We start from the raw sequence: 10,576 nt of genomic DNA, 5'->3' as shown, positions 1-10,576 counted from the left end.
TCAATAATTTGTATAAAATAAGAGTAGTTTGCGGGTGAGGGAAACTCATAACCTAACTGCGTGGGAGAAAGATATTTTGGGGAACAGTGATAAACAGCGTAAGAGAGTAAATAGAAAACTTCACACTTATTTAACTCCATTCTTCATTCAAAATCGAAAAAGAAGAAGCAGCGTTGACCACTGCACTCTGGCGCCAGTGCCATCAATCACGTTTTCGGACGGTACAACCCAGAAATCCAACGACCCAGAACACATCACGAACCAATAGGCCACACCCCCCACCACACGATCAACAAATCCAAATCTGGAGCACCCAAATTTCTTTTAAAAATGAAACGGCAATTGGGGGCCCACAAAGCCCAATAAAGCCCTGATACAGCAAGGAGTGATTTTCACCCTTCACATGCTGACGTGTCGGTCCCAATAACCGAGCTGCGGATATAAAACAGCACCGTTTTGCCCCATTCCCCTGTGCGAAACCCTTATTCTCCCAAAATCAAAATCAAAATCAGAGTGAGTTTTGTGTGTGTGAGAATGAGTAGGGTTTGCGGTAAGGTGAAGTGGTTCAATGACCAGAAGGGTTTCGGTTTCATAACCCCCGACGATGGCGGCGAAGAACTCTTTGTTCATCAATCTTCGATTCGATCCGAAGGGTTTCGCAGCCTCGCCGAGGGTGAGTCCGTTGAGTTCGCCATAGAGTCCGATCCTGATGGACGCACGAAGGCCGTTGATGTCACTGGACCTGATGGCTCTAACGTTCAGGGGAGTCGCCGTGGTGGAGGCGGTGGCGGAGGTGGTGGAAGGAGTTACGGCGGTGGACGAGGCGGAGGCGGCGGCTATGGTGGTGGATATGGTGGTGGAGGAGGCTATGGCGGCGGTGGTCGCGGTGGAGGCCGTGGCGGAGGTGGATATGGTGGTGGTGGATACGGAGGAGGAGGCGGTGGTGGCGGCGCTTGCTACAGCTGCGGTGGGATGGGTCACATGGCCAGGGATTGCACCCAGGGAGGCGGCGGCGGTGGTGGCAGGTACGGTGGAGGCGGCGGCGGTGGTGGCGGAAGCTGCTACAACTGTGGGGATTCTGGTCATTTTGCAAGGGACTGCCCAACAGGCTCTCGCTGAAAATAGAACGTATGATGTTTTAATGTGTCTGCTCATTACTTTTTGCGTTTGACATAGAGAATGGGTAGAAGGGTTTTCAATGATTTGCGTTTTGTTGGGGGGTGGTTTCTCGATTTTAATTTCCGAGTTTTTATGTTAGGGTTTTATCTATTTTGATGATGGATCTGTTAGATTATGTGCTTGGCAACTCTGGTTTCTTAATATTACAATCAAATTAGGTGTTTCGTTTTGTTCGGATTCGGGAAACGGAGGAGCTCTCTTTAATTTTTTTGTCAAGTTGTGAAATCATTTGCATGTATGGCTCTCTGTTTCCGAGCCTGGTTAAGACATGGTGAACAAGATTTGAAATTACTTTTGCTCATGCTGGAACATGTGGTTTAGTTTCTATAATTGTTGTGGGTGCCAGATTGATTCAATGCTTTTTATATTTTTGATCATGTGGTGTTGGTGATTTGCTTTGAACTTTTGCTGTGAGATCTGGTGATGTGTTGGTATTGATTTTGTGAATTAATGGTACTGAAGAATGAAGTCCTACCAACATTGTTTTAAGCCCTTAATTTTTACTGTTATTTCACTTATTTGGTGTGAATGCACATACAGAAAAAATTGAATATATTGCTGATTTGTATGCCTGTGTGCTTCGAGTATGTTTTCTGGGATGCTAATCAGAGCTCAAACAATGAATTTAAGTATTGTTTCCTAATAACCAAAATGCTTTGTTATTCATCAATTAATTTGTTTTTGTTATGGTTCTGTTTTGATCATTGTCCATTATCTATTGCTACTATTAGCATTGATTGAATCCAGAAGCTAAATACCAGCTGGTGAAATCCAACTTGATGCTAGCTGCAGTATTGATTTCTAGTTTGCTTTTTAATAATGCCTTCTTGTTTGATGATTGATGAGAATATTTAGTTCAATTTTGCCTAAATATTTCGTTCAGGTTGTTGAGAATAAATCGTCTCTTAAATAGTGTACTTTGTTATATCAAATTTCATGTTTTTTCCTTACTGAATGTGCGTTCCACAATTAGTATTTATTATATAACCACAGGTTACATAATGGTTGTTGGTATGAAAGAATTTGAAGGAAATCTGACCAATGATGTGGAGTTCGTTGTTTTTTGTTTTATTCAAATCTGACTATTGAAATTTGTGGATTGTTAAACTAATCCCAGTATTGTTCAATCTAACAGTTGATGTGGAGCTTGTTGTTTTTTTTTCACTTGAATGATATTATGTGCAGTGCGATTTTGTATAGTTAGTTGAAAATTATGAATTGTTGATCTAATCGCAATAGGATATTATTTTATTTCGTTATCAATTCGCACTGAATAATTTAAGGGATATAGCACTGCCGGTTTCTGAAAAGGTTTAAGCTTCCGCGCATCCCTTATTTTTCATTTCATGAGCCAATCAATTAACTATGCCAGAGATGTATATTATGTAACTAAAGACATAGGTTTGATTTGGGAAAAATTTTATTTTTCGAATAATATGAGAAAGTAAGACTTATAATAGTTACTTTTATTTTAACGGAAGTGCATATAAACTAAATTTATTGTTGTTGTTATTATTATTATTATTATTATAAAATCTAATTATCTAACTTGGCTTGTTTGTGTTTGAAAGCAAATTAAAGTAAGAATCTTAACTGTATTTGATTTTAAGAGAGACGAAATATTGCTAAATGCTAACGGAGTAACGGATAAGTATCACGTCTACTCTCATAAAAAGAAAAATAAATAAATAAAAAGCCTTCAAACTAAAAAACTTCGATGTTTCCAAATTTCACCCTAGCACTACCCTTGAAAGCACTCAATCTGTTTTGGACCGAGGCAACATATCTGATATAACCCCAAGAAGAATAGCCCATGAACTCGTTTTGTAAGGCTTAGTATTTCGGTTTCTTTAATGAATTATTGGAAGTCGAATGCGTCATTGGGTTCTTCCCAGATTTAATCCAATCCATGTCCTTTGAGGCCTGTCAATTTGGGCTTACTTTTTAGTGCATTATATTTCCCGTTTCCTGTTAGTCTCGTTCAACACAATGTAGAAACTAGGTACGTTTTTTGGGCCCTTGTCCTCTTCAAATAAAAGAAAAACTGTAAGCTTTTACATCTAACCTATTCAGAACTTTCCACGACCAAAGAAAAAAGAACCTGTTTAGAACTTTGAATCTCTCCTGCAAAGTCTTCGTCTAGTGCTTATAACAGGGTTAACAATGATAAGGTAGAATTTGGATTTCATTCTAACTTTACCTGCAGGCTTGAAACTTTCTTCATATCCCAAAAAAAAAAAAAAAAAAGGAATGTTACACATTCATGTAACCATGTAATCAAGTTGGCCTAACACAAAAAAAATCCAATGCCAATAAATGAAACGTAAAATACGTGCTCAATACACACGAAATCGCTCTTACCCAACGCTTCTCCCCATGCTTCTTCTTCTTCTTCTTCTGTGCTTCTTCTTCTTCTTCTTCTTTTCACGCTCGTTTACGCATAGAACGTCTTCTTCTTCTTTGCGTTCTTCCTTCTCCTCCTTTTTCGTGTTCTTTCTTCTTCACGTGTTTTCTCCTTATCATCATTCTTTTGTTGTTGTTGTTGTTGCTGTATTTTTTTGTCTTTTCCTCCTTCTCTCCCTGGTGAAGAAGCAGTAGAAGGTGAAGAAGAAGAGTTTTGAATAGTGCAGAATGAACCGAACACAGTACTCATGGTGAACTGAACACAGTACTCATAGTGAACCGAACATAGTACTCATGGTGAACCGAACACAATACAATTGTATAGTATTGAGTGAACGAACCCTAAATGCTAAACCATAAACCCTAAATCCTGAATCCTACCGTAAAACCTAAAACCCTGAACCCTAAACCCTAGACCCCTAAACCCTAAACCCTCAACCATGAACACGGTGAACCGAAATTAATACACGGGGCGACCGCAAGTTTGAAACACACTGAACCCCTATTCACTGAACTCTGAACCCATAAACCCTAAACCCTAAAACCCTAAACCCTGAAATCCTATCGTCATTCTTTTGTTGTTATTGCTGTTGTATTTTTTGTCTTTTTCTCCTTCTCTCTCTGGTGAAGAAGCAATAGAAGGTGAAGAAGAAGAGTTTTGAATAGTGTAGAATGAACCGAATACAGTACTCATGGTAAACCGAACACAGTACTCATAGTGAACCGAACACAGTACTCATGGTGAATCAAACACAATACAATTGTATAGTACGGAGTGAACAAAATATAATCCATTATATAAAATCAAATTCAAACAGCTTTTTACAGAATGAACCGAACACAGTACTCATGGTGAAACAATTGTATAGTACTGAGTGAACGAAACATACTCCATTATATAAAATCAAATTCAAATAACTCTGCCTACAATTTACATATTATCAATTCAATTCAATTCAGTACACCTCCGTCCATTTAATTCGATTCAAAATTGAATAATCCAAACTTTGTCAGTTTGATTCATTTCAGAAGAGTAATCCAAATCGCTCTCCTGATTTGAAGTTCAGTCATTTATTGTTTCGATTCAGAAGTGCAGATCGAAGAAGAAAACGAAGAAGAATAGGAAGAAGATAAATGCAACATAACCAGATCGAAATAAGAAAACGAGAAGATGAACGCGACCAGAGGAGAACGACGAAGATAATGCAGATCAATAAGGAAGAACGCGAGCAGGAGGAGGTTTATGTTGCAGCAGAAGGTTTACGTTGAGCAAAGTTTTAGGTTGCGACACGTTATATGTAGCGCATGTATGACAAATGAGTGAGGGGGTGGGGGACGCGTGTGTCGAGAAAATTACTTGGTTAACAACCATGTAAAAAATACATGTATGCAGAGCTTTTTCGAGAAAAAAAAACTTTCTTAAAACCCAATACTAGTAGGTTAAAAATCTTTCCATTCTAATTCTATCCACACTCTAAAAGTCTTAATTTTATTCTATTTGACTCTACTCGTAGAAAGATTATTATTTTTTTAATCAAATATAAAATTTAATCATTCTATATTTCATATACAGAAAATAAAAAAAACTTAGTCCAAAATAAAATTTAAAACGACAAAATCATAATAGAATCCAATATAAAAGTACAAATAGCAAGATCATCAAATCCTTACTAAAATCAAAATAACAAATAAAATGAATATCATGTCACTCTTCTTACAACTCCAAATTATTGCATCATTACTCTTTTCTCAATTCAGAAGCATCATCATCTTCATGTGTAGTTTAATAATCAAAATTTTCACCTAAAAATTAAATACAATAATTTTATTTATAAATCAATCAATATATAATTTTAACATTAATATAAACAAATTAAAATTATTGAAAATATAAATAACCTCTTTTATGATGTGTTGTCTACAACTAATTTGATTATACATAAGAGTTCCATTATTTCTTCATGAATACCACGATGAGTAGTAATTATACGATCACTTATGTAAAAAAAATTCAAAAACCTAATTCTATTAATTTTTTACCAAGCTAAAATATTAAAAATAAGAGTTAGATGATGAACATTTTTTTCTACATAATGATCAAACTCAGTTTTTAGGAATAAACATTTTTTTCTTTTTTTTATCTAATATACTATTGATAACCAACATCATCATCTTGATATGCATTAATACTAAGCTCCTGTGGTCTTTCTATTTTAATTGGATGAAGATATCTCTATATAACCATATAATTTCTAATATCACATAGTAAAATTTTATCTAATCAGACAATTAAAAGAGATTTTGTTTTGTAAATACTTTCATGATGATATCTTTACATAAAAATAATATTCTGAATCATTAAATAAATTGATATGTTTAAACTAAATATATTTGATTAATTATTTAAGAATTCACAATGTTATTTTAATATGAAGATGTCATCATGTAAGTTTTTTTTTTTTGTGGGAAATGGAACGCCTGACATATTAGTTATTATACACCAACTCACAATTCACAAAGGTGTTATGTCTTTTACCGGTTACAGTCCAGTACATCACACTATTATAATTTTTTTATTTTCACACTTTTCTTAACTAAATTCAAACCATGGTATAATTTGTAGAATAATTATATAATATGATAGTTGACAAATTTTTATCTAAGTTTTACTTAACAAAATTTTTATTAATGCGTCAGAGAGATTTTCACTAGAACGAGGGTCTCTGATCTTTGTCTTGCAATATGTGTATCCGAGTTTGAGATTAGATTTAGCTGAGGAAACATTAGACGGGTGAGTGTTGTGAACTTGTGATTAATACTAGTTAAAGGTCGTTCCAAAAAAAGTTAGCTGATATTAAATTATAGTAGTTAGGTCTCTAGTTAGACTCAAAAAATATATTTAAAAGTTTTAACTCTTTCCGGTAATTGAATTGAAATTGCTAGTAACGAAAGGAAAAGAAGATCAACAAAATCTATTGCTTTGCTTAATGTTTAATTTGTTACTTTATTCAAAATAGTTATCTTCAATAGAATAATGTTATATTACATATTTTTTCTTAATTATTCATGCAACTAAATTATTTTCAATTTCAAATGTAAAAAGAGTTAACAACTAGTAAAGATTACACTTGAATAGACTATAAAGTTTAATTTTGATATATAGACTGTGTAAAATATTTTATATAATAGTCTAATCGTTTCTGTTTTTTTTTCTAATGATCATTTACCCCTTCAATATAAAAAGTAGTTATCTTATCGAAGTAGCATTAGTAATTAGATGCATATAGATATTAAAATTAAATTAAACTTGAATATTACATAAGGCTCAAGTCTTTTTTTTAAGTATCTCTGTAAAACCTATTTATAATTACATCAAGCCACAAGTTTATAGCAACTAGTATATAATTATGAAAAATATTTTTCCAACATCAAAATGATCATTCATGTTGTATGTCAATATCATCAACTCAAATATCTTTAGAACTTGTTTAGGGGATTGCTAAACACCTACTTGTTAATTCATATATATACAAGGCTCCGAGTCCCAAGAAGAATACTTTGGTTACTCCTGTCTTTTTCCATTCAGGGAAAAGCAAATAATAAAGATAAAAATATAACTATCAATGAATAAGAGAACCAGTTTGGAGCTAAGCCGAAACCAAAGAAAGAAGCAAAGCTTGTCTCCAAAGTTGATAGCAGGGCTCTCCTCTTTTACCTTGAGAGAAAAAAAAAAGGGGTAGATCCAAATGAACTGATTAAAGTTGATGAGAGAAGATATTCTTTTAACTGAAAAGTCTCAAAGCTTTGTTATTGCAATTGTTCTTTCTTTTCCCTCTTTTTCCATTGCATGCCTGTTACATATTGAAAAAAAAAAAAGAAAAGCTGCTGTGTGTTCTCAGAACTCGCATGAAAGGTCTATTTGCTTTAGACGTATATCATAAGATCGCATTGTCACTGTATTTTTCAGCCACCCTTTTCAAGGGAGCTATGGATCTAGATAGGTAGATAGATAGATAGATACCTAATAATTATTAGATTCTCCCATCTACCTAACTCTATACATGACACATTTATTATATGTTATGTCAATTGGTACAGTATTCGTACACAGCAGCCTTTATTTGCTTTAGTTTCCAACTTTAATTTTGCTATGTATATTATTCATGATGATATACAGAAGTCTATGTAATACACTAACACTATATCACTGTTTACATATGCTACTCTTTGAATCAATGAAAAAAAAGTCTGAGAAACATGTAAAAAAGCAAAAGATGCTCTCATCAGTAATAACTACCATTCCTCTATCCTGGCTGAACGATTATATACCTTTGTTTCATCTCTAATCATTTTCAAGCCTGCACATTCATTGTTTTTATGTTTTTCTATTTCCAAGGATATATGCCATACATTATATGAATCATGAGAGAACTTCTCTTTTCTTTCTTTGCTTTGATTCCCACTTTAGTTATTGAACCTTTCATTATTATTATTCCACACAAATTAAGATTGTCTTTTTCCATTTTTTTTTTAGTTCATATGAAGCAATTGCAGAGAGCATGAGAAATTAAATTAAAGTGGTAAAGTAGTGTAAGATGAGAGGTAGAAGGGGTAAACAAACTAAGTGAAAAAGAAGAATACATTATGTGTTTGTTTTAATTATGGCATGACCAATACATAATAAATGCAGGACATGACTGAACTCTGAGTCATCACATCGATCTCTCCTTAATTAATTAACAACAATGTAGCTATAGCTAGCTAGCAAGGAGTACTACATAACATGCATTGCACTTGCACCACCATTGATTGGGATTAATCAGTTCAATCAACTCATCAGTGACCACCATGATGATGAAGAGGAGGAAGGGAGTGGTGGTGAGGGGAAGGAGCAGCAGCTGTGGCGGTGGCGGTAGCATTGAGCTGATGTGGCAGCGGTGGTGGAGGGCACTGGTAACACTTAGTGAAGAGTCCAAAAGTGTCAATCTGGTGAATGAAGTTGACCATGCTAGCCCACCCTCCAAATCCAAAGCCTACTACTAGCACCCAGATTACCACAAACACATTGATCACATAGGTTCCGACCCATCTTCCCATAAACTTGGGAGGTTGCTCCACTGCATTCTGCATAAAAAGTTGAATTCATAATTTTAGAAACAGAAGAAAGAAAATAGCTACTATTGTGATGATGTGACTTGTCTTTGAATAGTTTTGAGGACTGTGTACAATATTCTGTTAGGAAAATTTTTAAACCTACCGTCGTACTGCTATATTAGTCATTTTTAACCGTTTATCTTAATTATATATATTATATATATTTTTTATAATTAAGATCAATATTTAAAAATCACTGAAACATTGATACCAAGGTAAACTTGAAAATTTTCCATTCTATTGTATACGAAGCATTTTGATGAGATGTGTTTGTGTTGATGTAAGAATATATTTATTACCTGACGGGCAGAGGATGATTTGAAGGTGAAGATGTGAGCAAGGGCAGGGATGATGTAAACAGTGAAGCTAACAAGGAGAGATCCAACGGTGGAGTTGATGGGGCCAAAGAAGGGGAATATGATGGCCAAGAACCATATGGGAATCACAACAGGCAGCCTCACTAGTGCACGCTTGCACAGGCTCTTGCATTCATGCATTCCAATTGCTTTCTCCCACACAAAGTATAACGGGGTGCATGCAAACCCAAATGTTATGAACTGGTGGATAAGCATCAAAATGACAGCCATGTCCCTGAATGGGGATCTTGGCAGCAGAGCAAATGCGTTTGAGTGGTTCAGAAGCATGTCCCCGAACGCCCAATACACTGCTGCCGCCGATGGAAGCGTCAATGTCAGCACATATATTGTTGCCACTAAGTATATGCTCTTGAACTTCTGTGGCTTCCACATTGCGTGCATTATCTCTCTGTACACAACAAACCATTCAAACCAGGGGCATTTTCGGGTATACAGAAATAAATAATAATGAATCATGTATGTGTCTTACACAGTAACAGCATGTCCCCCGAAGGTGTAGAGAATGTTTGTGGCCCCCGTAAAATACAAAACCAACTTGGTCGGACCGGAATGCTTAACTCCTTCCACCTACTCCATCCATCATTATTAATTAATACGTACAAGAATACATATGTATGTATGTATAATAAAGAAGAAAGAATACACACCTGGCCGTGAAGGAGAGAAGCAACGGTGAGATACCAGGCAGTGTAAGTGGTCATAAGAAGACCCAAGAAAGACCAGATTCGGTAGTTATGAAAAGAAGGAATGAAGACGGTGGTGGCACAGCAAGCGCCGAAGATATAAGTCCAAGTCCTCTTATCAAGATTATCGTTGATGTAATAGATGTTGCTGGCACAGGCGATGAGTTGGATAACAGATCCAAACAGAAGAAACGTGCAGTTAAACGCCAAACCCACGTTCCTCCAGTGCTTCCCCAGGAGTCCATCAAGAACCTCGAACCACTGGATCACGTGGTTCCTGAAGTTCACCTTCTCTCTCTCTTTTCGAGTTCTGTATTCTACGTACAGTATGCTTATCAGGTACGCCGTCCAGCTACCTAGCAAACCGTACAGAAGTTGGAATGCTATGCCGGACGCCATGCCTAGCTGAGAGAAGGAGTATGGCAATGTTAGAAGCACTTGTGCTACTTGGTTTGATGCGCAGCTGAACCATGCGTCGTACACTGAACCGCCGTGCCATAACAGGCTTGATACCCTGCTTTTCATGTCTTTTCCTTTCCCTCCTTCGCTTTCCATTTCTACGTAGTTACCCGCTATTACTGTTTCCACCACCTTATCTGATGACGATGCCATTTTTATGCAGTTTCTTCTTCTTCTTCTTCTTGGTGTGGAAGCTAAGAAAGTGGTTGTGGTGTGTGATTGATGATGAGATGAGATTTGGAAAAGACTTGTGTCGATGGCGCTATATATATACACCACACAACACTAAAAGGAAGAGAGAAAAGAGACACTCTATTCTTG

General features: G+C 35.9%; 2 protein-coding genes across 2 annotated transcripts; one reads left to right on the top strand and one right to left on the bottom strand.

Annotated features, from left to right (window-relative positions):
- The first annotated feature begins 418 nt into the window (after positions 1 to 418).
- Positions 419 to 1,509, top strand: LOC130969684 (glycine-rich protein 2-like). The gene has a single exon (XM_057895531.1). The coding sequence runs from the start codon at positions 535 to 537 to the stop codon at positions 1,117 to 1,119; it is 585 nt and encodes a 194-aa protein (XP_057751514.1). The 5' UTR covers positions 419 to 534; the 3' UTR covers positions 1,120 to 1,509.
- A 6,698-nt stretch (positions 1,510 to 8,207) lies between these two features.
- Positions 8,208 to 10,471, bottom strand: LOC130969302 (auxin transporter-like protein 5). Its single transcript, XM_057894963.1, has 4 exons — positions 9,761 to 10,471; positions 9,583 to 9,680; positions 9,036 to 9,501; positions 8,208 to 8,706 (listed from the first exon to the last, which is right to left on the bottom strand). The coding sequence occupies exons 1-4, from the start codon at positions 10,406 to 10,408 to the stop codon at positions 8,419 to 8,421; spliced, it is 1,500 nt and encodes a 499-aa protein (XP_057750946.1). The 5' UTR covers positions 10,409 to 10,471; the 3' UTR covers positions 8,208 to 8,418.
- Positions 10,472 to 10,576: the final 105 nt, after the last annotated feature.

This window comes from Arachis stenosperma, chromosome 3 (genome assembly GCF_014773155.1).
Source record: "Arachis stenosperma cultivar V10309 chromosome 3, arast.V10309.gnm1.PFL2, whole genome shotgun sequence".
In the NCBI taxonomy this organism is placed as follows: Eukaryota; Viridiplantae; Streptophyta; class Magnoliopsida; order Fabales; family Fabaceae; genus Arachis; species Arachis stenosperma.
The sequence above is the reverse complement of the archived record's forward strand: the minus strand, read 5'-3'. Positions and strand labels throughout refer to the sequence as shown.

Excerpts from the sequence above, each read along its gene's own strand:
- LOC130969684 (XM_057895531.1), top strand. The coding sequence starts at position 535 with ATGAGTAGGGTTTGCGGTAAGGTGAAGTGGTTCAATGACCAGAAGGGT.
- LOC130969302 (XM_057894963.1), bottom strand. The coding sequence starts at position 10,408 with ATGGCATCGTCATCAGATAAGGTGGTGGAAACAGTAATAGCGGGTAAC. Across the intron at positions 9,681-9,760 it reads CTTCTCTCCTTCACGGCCAG|GTGGAAGGAGTTAAGCATTC; the intron begins GTGTGTATTCTT and ends TGGATGGAGTAG. Across the intron at positions 9,502-9,582 it reads GGGGGACATGCTGTTACTGT|AGAGATAATGCACGCAATGT; the intron begins GTAAGACACATA and ends TGTTGTGTACAG.